Below are 20,960 nucleotides of genomic sequence, written 5' to 3'. Positions count from 1 at the left end.
CTCTGGTCTCCATGCCGCCCCCTGAGGTGCTGTGATTCAGATGGGACAAGGAAGTGACAGCATTCCGCAGATGTGTGCCGCTTCCGGCCGCCTATTCAGCAGCTTCTGCTGCCTGAACAGGGCTAGTGTTTCTTCCTCGGGTGGGGCAGACAGAGCAGCTGGGATCCCCACCACCGGCAGGCCCAGCGTGGGGTCTCCTCCCAAGACCCTGCTCCCTACCTGGAACCCCCCGGTGGGCAGGGACACACACATGCACCCACATGCCACCAGCCAAGCTCCTGGGAATCCCTGGTCAGCAAGAAACAGCAGGTCGGCGTGGACTCGAGCCACGGCAGGGACCTGAGCTGTGCCCAGGCTGGGCTCCCAGGGAGCAGACTGTGGGCCCAGAGTTGGGGGTACACTCTCAGGAGAGGCCCGGTGGGGAGCTGAGAGGGTGGGGTGGGGTCACAGGAGAAGCATACCCTGGTGCGGCTCAGGGAGGGCTCAGCCGATCCCCTGGGAAGCTCTGGTACCGAGGGAGCTCAATCGTGACATCGGCCGGCCCATCGCTGGCCTGTGGACAGCCTGCTTCGAGGGAGCGTGAGCTTGGAGGTCAAGTCCTGAGCGTCCAGCAGCCGGGAGTGGGTGCCTGGCCCCCGAGTCTAACATCTAATTGGAGCCCTGTCCCAGGAGGGAGGGGCCAGGGCACCAGAGGGGAGGCCACGGGTCGTGACACGTGACACGGGCGGGAGCTGGGTCTGGGTGACAGATTTAACAACCGAAGTGTCACTGCCACGCAAAACGTGGCACTTTTCCAAGTGTATGGTTCTACATGTTTTGACCTGGATTTGTGAAACTATCCTCAAAGCCAAGATGAACACGTTTACCACCCCCAGAGCCTCCGTGTGCCACCACGGGACTCCTCCTTGCTATTGTCATCATAGTTGGTATCTCCTAGAATTTCACCAAGTGGGATTATGGGGGTTCTGCTTAGCTTTGCCTGGACGCTTCCCGATCAGACAACCTGGAGATTCGTCTACACTGCAGCCTGTACAGATGGCTCATTCCTGGTTCCTGTGGCACGGTATCTGACTTTTCGGATGCCCACCGGGTGTCGATGTGCTCGCCGCACGAGGGGCACTGTGTTATCTCCAGCCTCGCACTGCTAGTCAGGCTGCTGTGCACATTTGTGTGCGGGTCTCTCTACAGACCTGATTCTGTTTTTTGGGTAAACACCCAGGACCAGACGTCTGGGCCATAAGGCAGGTGTGCGTCTAACTTGCCAAACTGCCTTCTAACCGGCTGTGCTGATTTGACTGCCAGCAGCAGGGTCGAGAGCCCTGCTCCTCCCACATCCTCATCAACACACGGTGTAGTCGGTCGTAAACGCTGGCCATTCTCCTGGGTGTGCAGCGGTGAGTGGTGGTTTCAGTGTTCGTGTCTCTACTGAGAGGAGCATCCCCTCGTGTGCTTTTGACCATCTTTGTATCTTTTTTTGGTGAGCTGTCTGTTCAAATCTTATGCCTCATTAAAAAAATTTTTTTTAATGTTTATTTTTGAGAGAGAGAGCACGAGTGGGGAGGGGCAGAGAGAGAGGGAGACACAGAATCCCAAGTAGGCTCCGAGCTGTCAGCACAGAGCCCGACGCGGGGCTCAAACCCACGGACGCAGGATCGTGACCTGAGCCGAAGTCGGACGCTTAACCGACTGAGCCACCCAGGTGCCCCTCTCATGTCCAATTTTTAAGTTGCATTATTTATTAGTTTCTAGAGTCCCTTTTAGAGTTCTATGGGGGTCCTTTATCACCCAGGTGGTCTGAACATATTTTCTCCCGGTCTCCAGGCTTTCTTTTTGTCTTAATGGTCTTTTCTGAAGAGCGGAAGCTCTCGATTTTGAGGTTGTTCAATGTATCTGTTCTTTCCTTCGTGGGTTGTGATATTGCTGTCGCATCCAGGAATTCTTTCCTTAAGCCAAGGTCACAAGGATTCTTCTCTGCTTTCTTCTGGAAGTTTTACGGTCTTAGGTTTCACACTGAGGTCCGCGACAGCTTCTGAGCCAACTCTTATCTGCTGTAAGGAATGGCCTGAAGCTTAGCTCGTTGCGCATATACGGACACCTTGGTTGTTCAGGACCCATCCGGGTCCCAAGTTCGCCTCTGTCGAAAGCCAGCTGACTGCGTGTCTGTCTCCGTTTCTGCCTGTTTATTCTGTTCTGATCCGTGTCTGCCGATGCCACATGGTGTTGGTCCTGGTAGCTCCACAGGAAGGGGTGAAGGCCCCCCACTTGGGTCATCTTCTTCAAAGCTGTTTTCTGCTCTCCCGGCTTCTGTGCACCTCTGCGCGAGTCACAGAATGAGTGGCTCAACCTCGAGTGAACGGCACCCTGGGGTTTCGACTGGACTTGCACCCAATCTACAGACCGACTTGGGGAAGACCGACACGTTAACACCGGTTTGTGTGGCGAGCTGGGCGCTGGCGCACCTCTCCGTTTAATTAGGTCGTCTTCAAACCCCCCAGCAGCGTTGGCCGGTTTTCCGTGTGCTCGCCTCGGACGTCTTGTGTCAGAGCCTTTCCTCTCTCTATTTTCTTCTGATATTGCCGATGATATTTAAATGTTTAGCTTTCAGTTGCTCGTTGCTGGTTTATAGGAGCACAATCGACTTTTTTCGTATGTTGACTTTGTTCCCGAAACCCCGCTAAACCGCGTGTTAGCTTTTCAGAGCCTTCTGTAGATTCCACAGGGTTTTATACGTGACTTACGCGAACAGTCTCCTTTCTTGTCAACGGGGATGGTGCTGTGCTGTCACCCTCCTACCCCACCGCCCTTGCCAGGACCCGCCAGTGGTGGGAACAGACACCACGTTGTTCCTGATGTGATCAGGAACGCATCTGTCTTCGCCATCGAGTCTGCTGTTGCCGTGGCTTGCTGTGGGTGCTCTGATGCTCTTAGTTAGGTGGAGAAAGTTCTCTGCTAGTCCTGCTTTTCGGACAGTGCTCATCAGGATGGATGTTGGATTTTGCCCACTGCTTTTGCTGGGTCTATGCAGATGATCAATTTTGATATGCTGTTTTCATTTTCACTCAGTTCAACGTACTTCCCGGTTTCGGCTTCAGTGCTGGGGGAATACGCCCAGGGGCGCCATCTGAGGAGCCCTGGGCTGGGCAGCGTGCCCACAGCAGCATCGGGAGCTCACTGAACTCTGCCCCCGTTCTGGGAAATTAGGGGCAGATTCAACACCCTCAGCGGTTAGGACCTGAGGCCCGGCAGCCGGGAGGGCACTGTGTGTCCCCACCAGGGACCGAGTGGGGACTGGACCTGGCGTGGACATTATGATCATTTCCGCAGGCCCCGCAGGGAAGGGTGACTGAGCCCTCACGGGGGCGAGTCCCAGGGCACCAGGGGAGAGATGGGCGAGGGTGTCGGCCAGGGAGGGCCACGGTGCTGGCGGGTGCCCCCCCCCCCCCCGGGGAGTGACACCAGGCCACCGGCCCCGCCAGGCGCTGTACCGGAAGTCGATGCAGGCATTGGACCTGCTGCTGCAGAGCCTCATCTCCGAGAACAAGAGTGTGGACGAGCTATGCTTCATCCTGCAGGTGGGGCTTGGGCTGGCGGGGGGCACACGACTGGGGCTCTGCCCACCCAGGGTGCGTCCCTCGGACACAAAGGCGGCCAGGTCGGCAGGTGTGCCCCACGCCGCTGACCCGGGGGCTCTCGGCAAGGGAGGGGCGGGCGTTTCAGAAGAGCCGAGGGCCCTGCGAGGAGAAGGTGACCCTGGCTCATCTCCGGGCACCGCCGTGGGCGGGGAGGAAGTCCCGGGGATGGTCTGCGGGCTCCCGCACAGCCGTGCAGATGTAGGCCCTCAAACACCCTGGCTTCCCTCTGGGCCCAGACCCGGCCTCGCCCCGGGGAGCTGAGCCGGTGGCCGGGCACGGACGGGCGAGCCATCTGGTGGGCACGCCCGGCTGCGGCCGGCCCGCCATCGCTCCGCGTCCCAGCGGCCACGTCCGGGAGGGGAGGGTGGGTCCGTGCGCTGAGCCGGCCTCGGGCTCTCCTCTCCCATCGCAGCACATGGAGCCGTGGCTGAAGTCAGACAGCAGCCACGAGCGCCAGCGGGCGGTGCAGACCATCTTCCTGTTCCTCAAGTACGTGGTGGACTACGTGGGGCTCACTGTGAGTCGCCTCGCCCAGCACCCTCGGGAGGGCAGCCAGGAAGGTGGGCCTGAGCCCAGAGAGGGGCCGGGAGCCCCCATGGCGCGGCTGCTTCCGTGCTGGGCACCCCGGCCCTCGCTCCTGATTCTCGCGGCCGTATTCACGGAGCGTCTCGGCTGCTAGGCACGGGGCTGGGGGGCGAGACGCAGGCCCTGGGGTGCCCCCGGTCCCGGGGCAGGGGTCAGAGTTCAAAGGGGGCGGTGGGGGGAGCTCGATGGCCAGGCCGCCTCAGAGCAAAGACTTGAAGGAAGCGGGGAAGGGAGACCGGGTGGCGGGGGAGGTGGTCCCGCGTGGGACGAGGGCCTGGGGGCGCCCTGCCCACGAGACACCTGGCGGCCGGGCCTGGCCTCGCTCACTGCCCGCCCCTCCCAGGAGGAGGCCACCCCCTCCATGCTGGGCCACCAGATAGGCCTGCTCATGCTGCTGTGGAGGGACAAGGAGCCCGTCACCCAGAGCCACGCCCACCAGTGCGTGTACCTCCTCCTGCAGCTGCTGACCCAGCAGAAGGGTGAGCTGGGAGCCCCCACCTCCGGGGCGCTGGCCGCTTGGCCGCCCCAGGCCCCCTGACTCGGTGCCCCTCGCCAGGCAGCACGTCGGAGTTCACGTATTTGAATAAAATGAAGAACTTTGAAGCAAATGCCAGGAGGAAATCAGAAATGAAGTTCTACGACCTGGTAAAGGTGGGGCCCAAGCTGCACGCAGCCCCAAGCCGTCCAAGAGTAGGGGCCTCTCCGGCCTCCACCTCCCTGCCCATTCTGCAACCTGCGCAGGGGAGCTGGGGGGCGGGTCAGGCGTAGCCGGGACGTGGACGCTCTCTTGCAGGGAAAGCACCCCATCACTCTGCCCCTTGAAATCTCGGCCTGCACCCTCCCGCCGGTGACTTGGAGGTGCGGCAGGGCCCCTCTGGAGCCCGGTCCTGAGGTTCTTGCTGACCTCTCCCTTCTCGGCCCCCACTCCTCTTGCGGCCTCACCCCTGGGGCCCCTCACTAGGGCGACAGCTGGGTTTGCCTGAGGCTGTCCCGAGCTCACTACTCATGCGCAGTCCCGGGCAGGCAGCATGCTGTCTGTCTCCCTTGTCCATCGCCTCTGCCCTCCCTCCCTGTGTGTGTCCTTCCCGGGCCGGCCCTCCCCTCAAGACAAACGGGGCATCAAAGCTTTGGGTTTGAGTCCAAGCTCTGCCTCCAACTGCGGGGCGGTCATTCAACCCTTCCATGCCTCAGTTTCCCCACCTTCCAAGTGAGAGTCCCTGAGTCTGACCCCCTGCCTGCTCTCAGGACAGGCTGGGACAGGAGCAGCAAGCCCTCAACGCCTCTGTGCAGAGGGTCGTCCCCTGGGAACCCCTCCTAGGGAGCCAGCCGCTTAGAAGCCTGTGGTCCTGGTGGGTTCCCTAGAAACAGAGCCTGGGACAGGAATTTCAGTGCAGTTTAGGGGACAGAGACTCACGCTCAGGAGGAAGGAGGAAGGGAAGCAAGCTGGGGATGGGAGCAGCCAAGAGGGGGGTGGTCTGTCTGAGCCAGGGGAGTGTGACAGCTTAAAGTGTCCCCTACCTCGAGGCAGGGGCTGGACCCTGTACCCCGAGTCAGTGACTGGCTGCGGGCTGAAGGGTGGGGGGGCACCTGACTGCCTGGACACGACTGCTTGCTCCCACCATCCCCAGAGTGATCCTTCAGCCCTCGGCGGCCACACCTCCCACCACGGAGGCAGGAGGGGTGGGGCCCCAGCAGCCTGGTGCGGGGGAGGGGACAAGTCTCCTCGCCTGGCATTTTTTCCACCTCTGAGTACGAGGAGCGCCCCCACGCCGGCCCTGTCTCCAGGCCCGACGCAGGAGGGGCTGGAGGGCTGAGGACCACCAGGGAGGGTGCCGCCTCGGCCTCTCACCGCAGCCCCCCCGGCCCAGGTGCTGGATGGGAACCTGACCGTGGCCCAGCACACGCAGCTCGTCCTCACTCTCCTGCGAGGGCTCTGCAGCCACAACCACCTGCGCTGTGACCTGGCCTCACAGTTGCTCCTGATGATCGTTGAGGACCACAGCATCAAGGCAGAGCAGGTGGGCGCTGAGCCCCGCCTGCGGGACACCTTCTGCGGACCTCCCCATGGGAGTCGGGGGACCCGCTAAGGAAGGACTGGGGTGGGGGAGGCGGGCTGGCCCTGCGTCCAGGGCTGCCCGCGTGCACGCGGACGCACCCGTGTCTGTGCACACACGTCTTCACAGAGAGCGCCCGGGGCTGGAGGCCGTGGGTCCCGAGCTCAGTCCTAGCCATCCGCAGTCCACGGCCAGCCTCCCGCTCCCTGAAATAGCACAGCCCTGTTAGCAGGGCTGAGACCCAGCGATGCCCCAGGGCCCCTGGTTCACCCCTCCCGGCCGGTCGGGACCCTCAAGGTCCCAGGGCCCTGACAGCAACACCCTGCCTTGTTCATTCAACCTTACTCAGGAGAGAAAAATTCCCTGCCCCCACCCCCTCCCCCACCTCCCTGGGGAGTGGGGCAAGGGGGCGTGGCCAACCTAGTTCACAGCCCACACAGACAGAACGTCTCTCAGGGGCTGCCGGGCCCATCAACCCTCCTGGACGCTCGGGGTTGATCCTCACGTTTTCACAGGCACACAGGGAGATGGGGTGAGGCCGCGGGGACGGCGGGGCCACACCAGCTGTGAGCCACGGTGCCGCTTCCACCGCCGACCCCACCGGGTCCTGTACGTGTCCAGATGCCTCATCGTGGGGCAGGGATCACGTAGCGGTCAGGCTACTGGCCGAAGGCTGACGAGGCCATCAGGCTGCCTCATGGGGGAGGCAGACCCCGGCCCCAGCAGGGGACGGAGGCGGGAGCCGGGGGTGGCTCTGACGCCCTGTCCCGGTCTGCCCGTCCCTGCTCAGGTGGCTGAGATCCTGCAGGGTTTGTCCCAGGAGCTGCCCTCTATCATCTTCAAGAACGCCCTGCAGACCGTGATGCAGGCCGTGTCAGTGTTGGGGACTCAGCACACCCAGGAGACAGTCGAGGTGATACTGTCCCTGTGTCACCCCTCTGAGAGGTATGGCACCGGCACCCACGACCCAGAGGTGAACACCCGTCCTTCCTCCATGGTCTGCCCTCCCAGGCCACAGAATCCCTGGCCAGGCAGCGGCATGCACGACACTGGCCCTTCCAGTGAGAGAGACTCCACTCTCCTTCCCAGACTCCCGAACCACGGCCAGGGGGTCCCCGGAGGTGTTCTAGGCTGAGGGGTTAAGGTGGAGGCTCCATCAGTCCCCGGAGGGGGCTTTTGGCATGGGAGCGTCCCTCAGACCGGGAGAACCCCGAGAGACCAGCTGGCAGAGGGGCTGGAGGTCAGCTGTCCCCCAAACAGCCCCCTCTAGCTGCCCAGGGCCCCAGCACACACACGGGCCCCCTGCCCTTCCGGGGCCAATACTGGGTTTCCAGGCTGCACCGTGTGGACGTCATGAGCTCCAGCACCGTGATGCTGGGCCTGGCCTGTGAGTAGAGACCCCGTTCTAAGCAGCCTGAATGGTGTGTGTGTGTGTGTGTGTCCCCTGAAGTCTGAGGGCCACTGGAGCACCAGGGTGTCTCCACAGCGTCTCAGGGAGCACCGGCTTGTCACAGGCCCACAGCACCTTGGACAGGGAACAGAGTTCTGGGGGATGCAGGTCTGTGAGCCCCACACGCCCCCCACCCCGCCCCAGGGAGACACGCCCAGTGCAGACCCACTTTGCCTGCTTTGCCTGAGGGGTGAGCCCCCACCCCCACAAGCTGGGGGTAGGACGGGGCTCTGTTTGGGGTCACGTGGCAAAGGAGTGCGGCAAAGCGGGAATCAGCACCGACATCAGGGAAAGCTAGCCTGTCCTGTGCTCGGGGCTTCGAGTGGGGGCCCCATCCGGATACAGCCTCCTGGACCCCACGGATGGAAGGGCTCACTGTCCCTGGGGGGCTGGGCCATCTCAGGCCATCCTGCTGTCCCGAGGGTCACGTCCCGCCCACCCCTCCACCTTGCATGGCCAGCCACCTGCAGGCACTGGGCCCCCTGCCTCCCCAGACAGGTCATACCCCTGTGGAAGGCCCTAGCCAGCAACACCCAGCTGGCCCGCAAGGTCCTCACCCTGCTCTACATGAAGCTGAGGCTGCGACCCCCCAAAGAGCTCATCAGGTTCACCCAGCAGGCGGAGCTCATCTCCCTGCTGGTGAGCAGGACCCCCCCCCATGTCCCCACCCGGCCCCTCCCGCCCCCACGACCGCGCTGTCATCCAGGGGCCCTGTGGGATGCCTGGCTGAGCCGGCAGGCAGAGGGTCTCGGCAAGAGTAGCCGAGGCCTCTCGACTGCTGAGTGGTCAGCAGAGCGGGGCCAGCGTCCCCGGGAGTGTCCCGGCCCGAGGCAGGCACAGGCGACAGGGGCCTGGGCCTGGGGGGGGTGGCGCCCGTGCTTGTGGCTCCCCACTCCTCTGCTCACTGGAGCCGGCCCTGGAGAGTCGCCCATCTGAGTTCTGCTCTGTCGCCCGCCGCAGGCCCTGGGTACCATTTATGAGCTCCTGTACACCCGGGAGTACAAGGCCACGGTGCGCTGGGCCTTCGCAGGGGTCCTCGTGGGCCTGCTCACGCAGCTCCGTTACCTGTTTGAGCTGGATGTGGTGGACGGCATCTCAGACTACCAGGAGGATGTCCTAGACAGGAAGCCCCTCAGCCCCTGCAGGTGACATCTGTGATGGGCCTCGGCGCCCAGCCCCCTGGGGAACCCCAACCGTGCCCTCTTTCGGGTTCCTTCCACATACCCACGGAACCCCTGGCGGGCACCAGGCCCTGGGCTCAGGGCTAGGGACCCGGAAAGGAATGCACTCTGGCCCCACCTGGAGGCTTTCAGTCCCGAGTAGGGAGCAGGGGGCACAGCCACCAAAAGCCAGCGGGAGTGAGAATCCTGGGGCAGAGCAGGCTTAGAAGGTGACAGCTCACTGGGGCCCAGATGGGAGAGGAGGTCGCCGATGACCTTATGGTCCAGGCAGAGAGCCCACCCTGAGCCCCGACTCACCTCTCCCCACACCCCCACCTGCCCCTAGGACATGCCTGGAGGCCCTGAAGGGTCTCTTCTGGACCACCAACTACTGGGAGGTGTTTGCCTACCTCAAGCTGCTGAGAGGCTGGGAGCTCTTTGAGCACATGGAAACCTACACCGAGGGGGTGACCCTCTTGGCTAGGTGCGCACAGCCTGGGGGGGCGGTGCTGGCCCCAGAGAGCATTCCTCACGGGAAGGCTACACCCCATATTGGGAGCTGGGCTCCAGACTCAGTTGCCTGGGCCATCTCCCCGAGTGAGCAGGGGGTTATGGGGGCCAAGGATGGAGACCTCAGGGCCCCCGTGCCTGCCTCTCTCATCTGACAGGGCCATGGCCCACTATGACTGTGAGGTCAAGGCCGTCTTGGGACAGGCGGTCATCTCCCTGAAGAGCTCTGAGGAGCGGGACAACATCGTGGCCATCCTCATCATCACGGAGGTCAGCCCCTCCTCGGCCCCGCCCTGCCCCTGCCCCTGCCCCTCACCAGCGTCCTCGGGCCCTTCGGAAGCTCAGAGAATTGGACTTCCGCTCCAACCCTCCCACGTAAAGGTATCCTAACTTCTGCCTTCCGTGTCAGACCTGCTTGCTCTCTGGAAGTGCTTCCTTACGTCTAACCCCCCTATCTCATGCTGTGCCACAGGCCCATTTTCCCTGGTAGCTGACGGTGCCAACACTACTCAGTTTCTCAACAGCCACGAGCTCACCCAGTACATGTCTCGGAGAACCCTGGACAACTTCCTGAGCCTGGGCCTGAACAACCCCAACCAGCTGGTGCGGGCCATGAGCCTGAAGGGCCTCAGCAGTGCCCTGATGCATCCTGAGAAGGTGAGAGCAGGGGCTGCTCGCTCCTATCCCAGGAAGACTTCAGGGAGGAGGAGGCATGTGAGAAGAGCCTCCACAGCAGGTCAGATTGGAAGGGGTGGGTGGGGAAGGCAGGGCAGGCCAAGGCAGGAGGGCGGGGGGGGGGGGGGGGGGAAACGTTTGGGGAACGGTGCTGCGTTGCATGCAGCGGGGATCCTAGAATTTCAGGGCCGGAGGGGGCTCTGAGGTCTGCGACTTTGGCCTCCTTTCTAGTAGGGGTCTCTTACCCGACAGCACACCTGCTAGCTGGTTCCCGCGCCACCCGTCACATAGAGGACTGGCACCTGGCTGGGTTGTGGATGCACGTCCTCCTTCTGCCCTTTAGGCCTTCCAGAACAAGTCCACGCCCCACGGTGCAGGCCGGGGGGCTGGGGCTGAGGCCCCTGCGGATTGTTAAAGGAGGCAGCGCGGGCAGGGAGTGGCAGCCACGGCCCCGCCGAGTTGCCGACACCCGTAGAATAGAAACGATGGTAAAGTCGGGAAGGGCACTTTCCAGGGAGCGGGGCAGGCCCGGGAGTGGCTGCGTCCGCCCGCAGGTGATGCTGCTCCGGAACCGGCTGGCCGGGCTGCTGGACGGCTTCGTGGGGCCCGAGCCCAAGGACCTCATGGGCCTGATGGAAATCCTGGGCGACATCCTGCACCGCCTGGGGGCCCAGGGCGTCGGCGCCACCAGCCTCAGGATGGCCCAGCACCTGCTGCAGCTGTTCGACGACGTGAGGAGCGCGGCGGCGGTGCAGCTCGTCGCCTGAGCCCGCCAATCCCAGCAGCCGCGGCTGCCACCCCAGCCAATCCGAGCAGCCTCCGGCTGCCACCCCAGCCAATCCGAGCAGCCTCCGGCTGCCACCCCAGCCAATCCCAGCAGCCTCCGGCTGCCACCCCAGCCAATCCCAGCAGCCTCCGGCTGCCACCCCAGCCAATCCCAGCAGCTGCGGCTGCCACCCCAGCCAATCCCAGCAGCCGAGGCCGCTTTCCCCCACTTCCCACCCCCGGGGCTTGTGGGTAAAGTCCTGTGGACCTGGGCGGGAGCCTGGCCCCAAGGAAGGTAGGTTCTGGGAGACCCCTGGGCCGCCTCAGAAATGACCTTGCCCAAGCCTCGTGCTCCCCCACGCGGAGGGCGCGGGCCGCGGCCAGGAGAGCAAGGATGGGCGGGGGGCGGCAAGACGGCGCAGGCCCGTGGTGCAGATGCAGGGGCTGGTTCGCAGCCTCTAGGCGTCCTCATCGCCCCCCTCCCGCCCCCAGCACAAAGCCCGAGGCCTCTTGCTGGGTCTCAGAGCTCAAAGTGACCGGTCTGGCCGCAGGGTGCGCCTGGTCCGCCCGGGAGAGGGGGTGAGGTCGCTGTGGCCGAGAAAGGGTTGGCCGCAGCCACCGGAGGGGGTGGCAGGAGGAGAAGGCGCCCCAGCTGCCCAGAAGGCTGGGTTGTGCGTGCCAGTGGGCGGCCCGGGCAGCAAGGTGGGTGCGGTGGAGGGGTGCGGTGGAGGGGCGCAGCGGACGGTCCCAGAGCTGCAGAGGGCGGGCGTCGGCATCAGGGCGCATTGGCCACCGCAGGTCCCTGGGCCGGAAGAAGGGTGAGAGATGGGCGGTGGCTGGCAGATTGGGGGGGGCGGGGGGCCGCCCTGCGGCTGAGGGCTCTACCTGCCGGCAGGAAGAGGCCGACGTGCGCGGAGGGGCCATCCTCCTGTACGGAGACGTGCTGTACAGCGGCGGCAAGAAGTACCAGCAGGCACTCAAGAATCACGCTTTCCAGGCCCTGGTGCCACTGTTCTTCCACCTGGCCGACTCCTGCCCCAAGGTGGTCATGGTGAGTGGCCCCCCCGCCTTGCAGGCGACAGGCGACAGGCGCCTTGCAGGCGACCCCGTCCAAGGTGGCGCTGCCCTCACCTCTAGGTTCTCCCCCCAGTCTAGGAGCCCGTGAAGCAACCCCCACCTGACACACACACACACACACACACACACACACACACGCAGTCAGCCTCAGGAGCCTGGAGTTTGGGGCCCTTCTCGCTCCCCGCTCTCCCCAGGGCCTACTGCAGACCATGCCCCCCTCAAGGGCACTGCCCCCAGGGAGGCACCGTGTCTGACTCCCACAGAGGACCCATAGGGTGGCCCTGGAGCTACCAGCCATTTCACAGGCCCCACGTTTCCCAGATCATCCGTTTGAGCGGCCCCTCTGGCCTCGGGGAGTTCCCCTTCCCCCCTCTACACTGGGAACAGCTGCTTCTCACCTGAGACCCCCATCCAAGTGCCCCCCCCCTCTCAGGGAAGCTTTCCTGGCCTCCACCCCTCAGCAGCGTTCTGCTGGCCCTGGGTCCCCATCCCTGGGTCTCAGCTCTCACTGTGGTCACCTAACAGCTTGGCTCGGCCAAGTAGGCCCTGCCTGCTGCCCTCTTGATCGTGGCCACCTCCTTCCCTCCAGCCCCTCCTGGGGCCCTTGGGAAACTGCCTGAATTCCTGCCTCCTCCTCACAAAGGGACTTCCTTCAGTCCCAGGGCTTCTCTCTGCCCCTGCCCCAGACCCACCAGACCCAGGAGCCCTCCGGACCCATCACGGGTGGTGTGATGGGCTGGGAACACCTCAAGCCTGGGAGAGGGTCCGCATCAGGTCTGGGTCTGCACAGCCAGCCAGCAGCCCGGAGCCTGGCACAGGGCAGCTGCTGAGTGAATGTGCAGCTAAATGAAGGGGTGAACGGAAGGGTGGATGGGAGACCAGTAGAAGGCAGGGGTGTCGCCAGGTGGGGGGGCTAGAGGGGTACAGCTGGGAGTTCAGAGGAGACTGTCGAAGAAACCAGGAGAGGCTGCCTGGGGGAGGCCGGCCTACTCAGCCTCACAAGCTGTAGTCTTAGGATAAGTGGCCCAGAGGCCAGGGGCCTCTGAGTGAGGTGGGCGGTGCATTCTGTGAGCTAACGGGAACACAGGAAGTTGAGGGCAGGCCTGGGCCCGGGGTTGGGTCGGAGGGTCCTCTGTGATCAGGGCCTCGTCCTAGATGCTGAAAAACAGGTGCTCCCCCCCCCTCCGGAGCACAGTGTCCTGGGGACAGAGGCGTGGTGGACTCAGGAGGAGGTTGAGGGCTTTGGAGTGAAAACCAGGTGGGCCGATCCCCCCTCAACTCAGCAAGGGAGGGAGAGGTCAGCTCGGGGACCGGTCCGTCTCAAATCAGGCCGCCACCACCAAGTGCCGCGGACAGGGCTGCTGGGTCGAGGGTGTGGCAGGCTGGTCCCCTCCGGCCTTTCTCCTGGGCACATGGACGGCGTCTTCTCCCCGTGTCCTCACGTGGTCGTCCCCCTGTCTGCGAGTCCAGATTCCCCTCCTGGTGAGGACACCAGACAGCTTGCCCTAGGGCCACCCAGGGACCTGATTACCTCACCTCTGTTGAGACCGTGTCTCTGGACAGTCACAGCCTGAGGTCCTGGGGGTGATTTCCGCCCATCGTGGGTCGTACAGGGACCCTTTAAAGGAGTTCTGAGACTAGAGGCGGGGCTGTTGGGTACTGGTGAGTGAGGGACCGGCCTTCCTCCCCTGGGTGCCTGTCCCCCAGCCCTTGAGAGACTCCCTCAGGGTCAGGAAGGAAGCCTGGGTGGCCAGGGTGACCACTGGCCTCTCGAATTTTCATGTGAATTAGAGCACGGCACCCACGGGGCTTGGGGGGGTGAAGACACTATGGCGGGGGCACCCTGTGCCCCCTCTGGGGTGTGAGCAGGCTACACGGCCCGGGCGCGGCTGTGAGCGGTGTTCTTGCCGGGCCGGGGCCCTGGGTGCCTCCGGGCCACTTGTCCTGCGGTCTCTGCCCGGGGGAGGGTGTTGATGTGGAGGGAGGTGACCCGTCTGTCTTTGCGTGGCACCCACAGAAGACAAAGCTGACCTTCCTGCGCTGTGCCGTCCTGCTGAAATGGGAGTTCCGGAAGGAGCTGTTTGGGAAGCTGGCATGGGGTCGTGGCCTCAGCGCCGAGAACGACATTTTCATCTACACGGTAAGGTGTCGGCACCCTCCCGGATGAGGGGCAGGGAGGCCGGGGAAGTGGACGGGGCCGTGTGCAGTGAGGGTCCTCACCCCCAGCACCCAGAGGGGGATGGGCTTGATATAGGAACCCTCTTGGGTGGCATCTGACTCGGTCCCACGGGTGTTGGTTAGAGGCCCGCTCCGTGCTGGGCTGGCCCCTTCAGCCTCCCTCAGTGGGCCCCCTCTGTCAGCAACCGAGCTGGGGGCCTCCAGGGCCACGTGGGGACCACCACACCCGGACGGGGAAGCCCTACCTGGAGGCAGTTCCCATGGCCGCTGCGGAGGGGCCTTGGGGGAGCGTAGCGCCCACTGATGTCCCAGTGCAGACACGGGGAGGGCCCCGTAGCTCTGGGAACCCGGGAGTGGCCGCACCGGGACCCCACGGACGTTCCTGGGCCCACACGCCTTGCTGAGGATTCGTGTGAGGGGACGCGTGTGCGTGGGGCGGGTGAGCAAGAAACCACAGCGCTGATTTCTGGTGGTCCGTTTATTTCTGAGTCCAGACCCTCAGAGCCCGCCTGGGACCCCTCCCCAGCGCTCGGGGACCGCGGTCCCCATCCCGGGCTTTCCTCCAGCTGGTGGCGGGCAGGCTGGCGCACCGGGCCACACTGGATGTGGTCGAGGTGGGCGGGGGCTTGGGGGTCCCCGCCGCGGCTGGGAGACGGCAGACGTTTCCTGAGAAGTGGGGAAGGCTACGGTCTGGGGGTGAAGGTGCCCGGAGGAAGGGAGCGGGGCTTCTCAGGGTCCGGAGGGCAGTGACTCTGGTAGGCGCCACCTTGCTGGGGAGCCGGCGGGGCCTCCGTGCCGAGCGCTTCGCCCGCCGCGTGCCGGTGGTGTTTTTTTGTGCGAATGAGGAATTCTCCGCAGGCTCCAGGCTCCGCGCCCCTCCAGGCTTCTTGCACTGTGCTTACCGTGTCTCTGCTGGCGCGGAAGTTTTGTGGCCGGACGTGTTACTTTTCCACGGTCTGTGCTCGGGTCTGATGGAGAAGCCCCTCCCCGCCCTGGAGCCGCGCTGGTGCCCGGAGGGGCGCGGGGTGGCTGTGACCTTCCACCAGCTGCAATGCCCAGCTCCCTGCCCGCGGGAAACTGTGTGCGGCGCTTCTGGGCATTAGGCTGTCCCCCGTGGTTGATGACGGTGACGCGTCACCCGAGGCACAGGCCGCGGGCGCCCGCGGGGCTGCCGCACTTGACCCTCGTGGCTGTGATCGGCGCTCAGCGTCTGTGTCCCTAGGATGCGTTCAGAAGACAGACGTCACAGCGATTTGAGCAGGGGGAGGTTAACGTGAGGGGTGGTTAACCGCTGCAGGGCCCGGGGGCTGCGGGGGGCTGGTCGGTTTGCGGGGGAGCCAACTCTGAAGGCCGCGGGACCGCAGGGATGGCGCGTGGACGTGGACGGGAGTACGTGATGTCGCATGTCCCAACGTAGTGGAGGGGAGCCCCTGCCCCGGGCCAGGAGGACCCCCCACCCCCAGAGCCGAGGGCATGGCTACGCCCCTGCGTGGCAGAGAAGCTGGTGTGGCACAGAGCCGAGCCCGCCGAGATGCCGGGACAGGTCCCACACGGGGAGGGGTCACAGGAGACCAGCCGTGAAACGGCCCGGGGGGTGGGGGAGGAGCCCTGGGGGTGCCCGCGGGATTGAGGGCGGGAGCCCCTCCTGTGTCCCCACGCTGCCCCCGTGCCCTCGCGCCAGCTGGCGAGGATGACACTGGGGCCCAGGTCGCTTTTACAGAGTGCACAGCAGGGGTGAGTTTGGAGCTGGGAGGGGAGAGAACGCTCCGGTGGGCGCCAGGGCCTCCGCCTCGGGGGTGTGGCCCGGGCTGGGTTTCCTGCCCTTGTCATTTGGGGCTGCGGGTCTTTCTCTGTGTACGTCTGTCGGAGACCTTTGTGCCGCCGCGGGGTGGATGTTACAGTGACATCCGTCTCTGAGGTGTCGTGGGTGCGGGCGGCCGTGGGTGCCGAGCCGTGGGTGCCGAGTCCCGCCCCAGGGCCTCATGCGGCTCCAGGCCGTGGCTGAGGCTTTTCAAGGAACTTGTCTTTTCTCTTGCTCCTAACTCAGGCCCGGGGTGGGGGAGGGAGAGAGAGGCTCCCTTTTGGTGTCCCTGTGCCTTCCCTTGGGGTCCTTCCGGTCTGGTTCCCGAGGTGCGTGGGCGATGTCAGGTCCCCCCCTGCCTCTGGCGTCCTGGGCGTGAGGTTGGTCTTTCCTTCCACGGAGACACCTCAGGGGCCCGGACTCGATGCCCACCTCAGCCCGTGTGCAGGGACAGCGGGGCCACCTGTCACGTGCTTGTGGTTCCGGTCTTGTCCTGCCCGCTTTTGCCCTTGGGGACTTGTGTTTAGCTGGTTGCTGAGGAGAGCGCGTGGAGAGGTCCGTGCTTGCCATCGGTGTCTCGGTACCTAGTGGACCGATCTGACCAATTTATTTTTTTTAACGTTTACTTAATTTTGGGAGAGAGAGAGGGAGACAGAATCGGAAGCAGGCTCCAGGCTCCCGGCTGTCAGCACAGAGCCCGACGCGGGGCTCGAACTCAAGAACGGTGTCAGACATTTAACCGACCGGGCCACTCGGGTTCCCCTGATTTTACCAATTTCTTAAACACTCCGTCTGTTAGAACATGAGACCGTCAACGTTATTGAGTTACACTCACAGGTTTAACCAAGTACGTTTCCCTCAAACATTTATTTTTCTGTGGGTTTCAGACCCATTGAAATGGCTCTGAGCCCCCACTAGCAGCCTCGCTGTGACAGGGGTCCCGGGGACGGCTCGGGCGCCGGGGGAGCCCGGAGACCGTGGGCACGTGCGTCCTCCCCGCCTTCCGTTCTGGGCCCCCCCTCCCGCTCTTCTCACGTGGACTCTCCTGGCTTTGCACATTTTTCCCGTTTTCCCACCTTCCAGGAGTTGGAGTTTTAGGAAGCAGTTGCCGCCTCGGCTGGCAGGGGCTCAGGACGCCCCTAGTCGGGCAGCGCGGCTGGGCTTGCTGGTGGCAGGGGCTCCTCCCGCAGTGACTGTCCTCTGCCCCGGCCCGCTGCCTTTGGGCCGCTCGCTGTCCCGTATGGTTTCCTTTCCACACGGCGGCGTGGTTCCCGGAAGCCTCACGTGAGGTCGCTCACGGCCTTCCCGTCATCCCGATACTTCCAGTCCGTCAGCTTTGCTAGGAGCCCCTTCTTCTGGAATTTTCTAAGAGTTGAGACGTGTGGATTAGGGCTTCTCCAGTCCCGATGCTCCCAGCCCTCCCCGGGGACGTCTTCGTGCCCCGTTGTGGGGTGTGCCATTGAGCCCTACTCCCCCCCCCCCCCCCCCCCGGCTGACCTCGGCCACCAGTCACCTTGAGCCCCGGGCCCCTGGGCCACGTGATATGCTCATAGCTCTGCCTTCCCTCCGTCCCGATTCCCCGCATGGGCCCAGGCTCACGGCCAGGCCTTCTTTTCAACAATCGCAGAGAAAAGAAACAAAACGCCGGTATTCAAGTGCTCCCTCACTTTTAAGCACCGAAGTTAAATCTATCATAGTTTCCCTTCTTTTACAGAAACCTCCTTCCTGTTTTCTCTTTGCTGACTCCTGCCTCTGGAGTAGTGCCGCGAGCTGATGGCCTGCTGGGTCCCCAAGGCCCCCGTGCCACTGCTCCGCGAGCCTAGACCACAGACGTTGCTGTCTCCCGGCTCTGCAAGCCAGCGGCCTGTGGCACGGTGCTGGCCAGGCCACGGCCCCTCCCAGGCCCCTCTCCCGGGCCCGGCGCTGCCCTGGCTTTGAGTGTCACTGCGCCCGAGGTGCTCTCTCTGCACGCTGGCGCCTCCCCTCCTAAGGCACCACCTGTAATGCGTCAGGGCCGCTGGGGGACCCCGTTTCACCGCATTGCCTCCAGAGGCCCCATCTCCGAGTGTTGTCCCATTCTGAGGTCTGGGGGGTTAGGAATCAACAGATCTTTTTTGGGAGAGGCGGTCCAGCCGGTCCCTCAGCTCACGAAGGGCCCCGCTCTTTCCAGGGAGGCACCGTTACCGCTGCTGGTGTCATTGCTTTTATTGTTCAGACTGTCACACCTGGCCTGTCTTGAACTTGAATCCTGTTTCCAGTGAGCTCTGTCCCTGGACTCTCTGTCCATAGGCATCCTTGTTTCTGAGAGCATTAGAGTGTTCCAGGCCCTTCCTAGTGCCTGTTCTCTCCAGGGATCAGCCTCCTCCAGGAAGTCCTGGTGTCTGAGTGGAAAAGGGTGTGAGAGCCCAGAGTGCATCTCAGGGGGCTCGGAGCTCTGGGGGTGGTCCCAGAACGGGCACAGAGCAGGAAGGCGGTTGTCTTTTTAAGGTCGCGAGCTGACGGCCAAAATCCCAGAATGTGGGTTTGTGACAAGAAGGCACAGGCGATCACGGTGGTTGGGGGGGAGCGGGGGTGAAGGGCTGGGGCCTCAGGCCGCCCGGTGCCTGAACCTGGACCTCCCACCTGCAGTGTTGGTCTGACGTTTGTGGAGGGAAGCTGGTGTGGGCGGAAACGCAGCTCCGAGGGTCGGCCCGGCCAGGGCGCAGCCAGAGAGAGGAGGGCCAGGCCGGGCAGGGGTGACCTGAAGCGGGCGCCCCTCGGGGGAGCACGGCCTGGCGCCACAGTGGCCAAGGGCCCCTGCGGGAAGTGCGGGCACCAGGGTGGCCTGGGGGCTGAGGCGAGGGGGCCGGCGTTCTTGTCATGCAGGTGGCAGAAAAGCCGGGTCCAGCAGGCTTAGACGGTAAAATAAACCGGTTTATAATCCTGCAAAGGCCCAGAGGGTGCTGCCACAAAGCAGCTTGGGCCAGCAGTGGAGACGAGCAGCTCGGGCTGCGTCCGTCCCCTGCCCCCCGTCCTTAGATTGGTCTTATCCTCGGTCCAGGGGCCGTCCCGTCCTGAGCCTGCTGTCCCCTCCTAGAGCAGCCGCACACCCTGCGTGTCCACAGCACAAGCCCAGGGGAGCGAGCGAGGGCGGCAAGAGAGGCTGGGCTCCAGTCCTGGTGCAGAAGAGCCCAGCAGACCTCCCTGCCTCCTCTTGGCTCTGACTGGCCCTGGGTCTGTTGCTGAAGCTGGGGAGGGTGGGGGGTGGGAGGGGCAGGGGAGGCCTCCCGGAGGACGTGTCAGGGAGAGGTGACAGAGTGCAGGGTCCCAGGTCCCTTGACACAGGCCCCAGCCCGAGGCGGGATCGGGGGGGCGGGGAGTCATGGGTCTTGGGACTGCAAGGCTGGCGGGGGGCCTCGGGCGGAGCGGCATCACAGGGGGCTGTGGGCCCATCTCTTCCCCCTCCCCAGGTGGAGAGCAACCTTGGCAACTACCACCGGTTTCTCATGCAGGCGTTGACTTACCTGAGCAGCCCCGACAGGAACCTGAAGCAGGCGGCCATGAAGTTCATCAGTGGGTGCTGGCCCCTGGTCTCGTGCTCCGCCCACCGTGCCCACCCAGCCCCCACCACTCAGAGCCCAGAGCTGCCCCCGGGAGGGCCGGGCTCCCGTGTCCGGGGGTCGGGTGGACCGGTCTCCTGTCGGGGCCAAGCTGGCCTCCCCCAGGGGCCAGGGAGGCGCCCGTGCCCACCGCCCTCCGTCCCTGGTGCAGGGGGGATGCTGCAGGACTACTTTCCCGACCTCTGCATCTGTCTGAGGAAGGCCGACGTGAGGACCCTCAGGAAACGTGAGCCCTGGCCCAGCACAGGGGCCTCTTTGTTCCCCAGCTCTTAAGAAGGCCCCTTAGCCGGCCTGTCCCCAGAACAGGGCATCGTCTCCTCCTTGAGACTCGGTTCCAGGACAGGGCTGTGCCCCCCTCCCCACATTCACCCCACAGGGCTCCCGGGATGGCTGTGCACCTCCCCCTGGACCCTCCTCCTTCAGCTCCCGCAGCAGACTGCCCCCTGCCCTCCCCTGCCCCGGGGGGCCGTGTGTCAGGCCCCGGGGGGTCTCTGTGCAGACTTGGAGATCCTGAAGCAGGACCCAGACTCCATGAGCCGCAGATTCTACAGCAGCTTCCTGGAGGACATCTGGGAGCTGTCCCAGTATGTGACCCACTGAACCGTGGCTCGATGTCGTGCTGGTTCCCGGCGTGTGTTTGACATTCTCTATTAAATGTGACAGAGTTCCCTTTGGCCTCCCTGGGCTCTCCCTGCCTTGCACCCCCCTCAGTAGGACTGGGTGGCCTCCCCTCCAGACGCAGACACTCAGGATGTGGGGTCCTCAGCAACTCTGCTGGTACTCGGCCCGGAGCCCTGGGGGTCAGCCTTGACACCTCTCCCAGCCCTCCCCAGGTCCGGCGATCCCCAGCATCTAGAATCTTCCCACTGCCCTGCCGTGGTCCAAGCCCCCAGCCTCCCCTCCTGCACCACGCGTGGCCCCGAGACCCTCGGGGCCCTGTGTCCACCTTCCTGTGCTGCCCTTTCGGTGCCTGGTCTCACTGGCCTCCCTGCCTGCCTCGCCCCCTCTCCCTAGCCCAGGTGGACAGGGCAAAGCCTTCCCTCCTGCTCCGTGCCGCGGCGAGGGGCCCTTCGGTTGTGTCCGACGGCCCCCTTGCCCACTGTGGCTGTTCTGGGGATGGCATGTGGGCACGTGGTAATCGCCTGGTAAACGTGAGTCAAACCAGCGAGTTAAGACCATGCCTGGGACACAGCTCGCATCCTCCCGGGGTGCCCCTGGCCCTCGGAGAGAAGTGCAGATGCGCCCCAACAGCTGTCTGGGGGCCCAGGGACCACCCCGAGACTCCGCCTCCAGCCAGGGAAGTGAGGGGAGCTTTGTGGAGAGGGCCAGCTGGAGGCCAGCCTGGAGGACGTGACCAGGGAGCGGTCAGGGGCGGAAGGCACTGAGCGGGAGCCCGTCTCGGCAGAGGGTGCCGTGTGAGCCAAGGCAGGGGCTCGCGCTCTGCCAGCCGCGGGCAGGGGGCGGCGGGCTGGGC

General features: G+C 64.3%; 1 protein-coding gene across 2 annotated transcripts in view; it reads left to right on the top strand.

Moving 5' to 3' along the window:
* Positions 1 to 20,155, top strand: part of LOC122495865 (maestro heat-like repeat family member 5) — a 31,054-nt gene extending 10,899 nt beyond the window's left edge. Inside the window, exons 12-28 of one of the 2 annotated variants that reach the window (XM_043601924.1) lie at positions 3,477 to 3,572; positions 4,045 to 4,149; positions 4,561 to 4,696; positions 4,774 to 4,868; positions 6,086 to 6,235; positions 7,062 to 7,216; positions 8,216 to 8,360; positions 8,682 to 8,866; positions 9,228 to 9,365; positions 9,550 to 9,661; positions 9,905 to 10,048; positions 10,621 to 10,797; positions 11,727 to 11,882; positions 13,926 to 14,048; positions 19,379 to 19,439; positions 19,638 to 19,712; positions 19,986 to 20,155. In XM_043601924.1, coding sequence (XP_043457859.1) covers positions 3,477 to 3,572; positions 4,045 to 4,149; positions 4,561 to 4,696; positions 4,774 to 4,868; positions 6,086 to 6,235; positions 7,062 to 7,216; positions 8,216 to 8,360; positions 8,682 to 8,866; positions 9,228 to 9,365; positions 9,550 to 9,661; positions 9,905 to 10,048; positions 10,621 to 10,797; positions 11,727 to 11,882; positions 13,926 to 14,048; positions 19,379 to 19,439; positions 19,638 to 19,712; positions 19,986 to 20,086 — 2,154 coding nt within the window. In that variant the 3' untranslated portion in view covers positions 20,087 to 20,155. Of the gene's footprint in view, positions 1 to 3,476; positions 3,573 to 4,044; positions 4,150 to 4,560; positions 4,697 to 4,773; positions 4,869 to 6,085; positions 6,236 to 7,061; positions 7,217 to 8,215; positions 8,361 to 8,681; positions 8,867 to 9,227; positions 9,366 to 9,549; positions 9,662 to 9,904; positions 10,049 to 10,620; positions 10,798 to 11,726; positions 11,883 to 13,925; positions 14,049 to 19,336; positions 19,440 to 19,637; positions 19,713 to 19,985 lie in introns of both variants that reach the window. The other variant, XM_043601923.1, reaches the window with a different exon arrangement.
* Positions 20,156 to 20,960: the final 805 nt, after the last annotated feature.

The sequence above is a fragment of the Prionailurus bengalensis genome, chromosome F2 (genome assembly GCF_016509475.1).
Source record: "Prionailurus bengalensis isolate Pbe53 chromosome F2, Fcat_Pben_1.1_paternal_pri, whole genome shotgun sequence".
Lineage (NCBI taxonomy): Eukaryota > Metazoa > Chordata > Mammalia > Carnivora > Felidae > Prionailurus > Prionailurus bengalensis.
The sequence above is the reverse complement of the archived record's forward strand: the minus strand, read 5'-3'. Positions and strand labels throughout refer to the sequence as shown.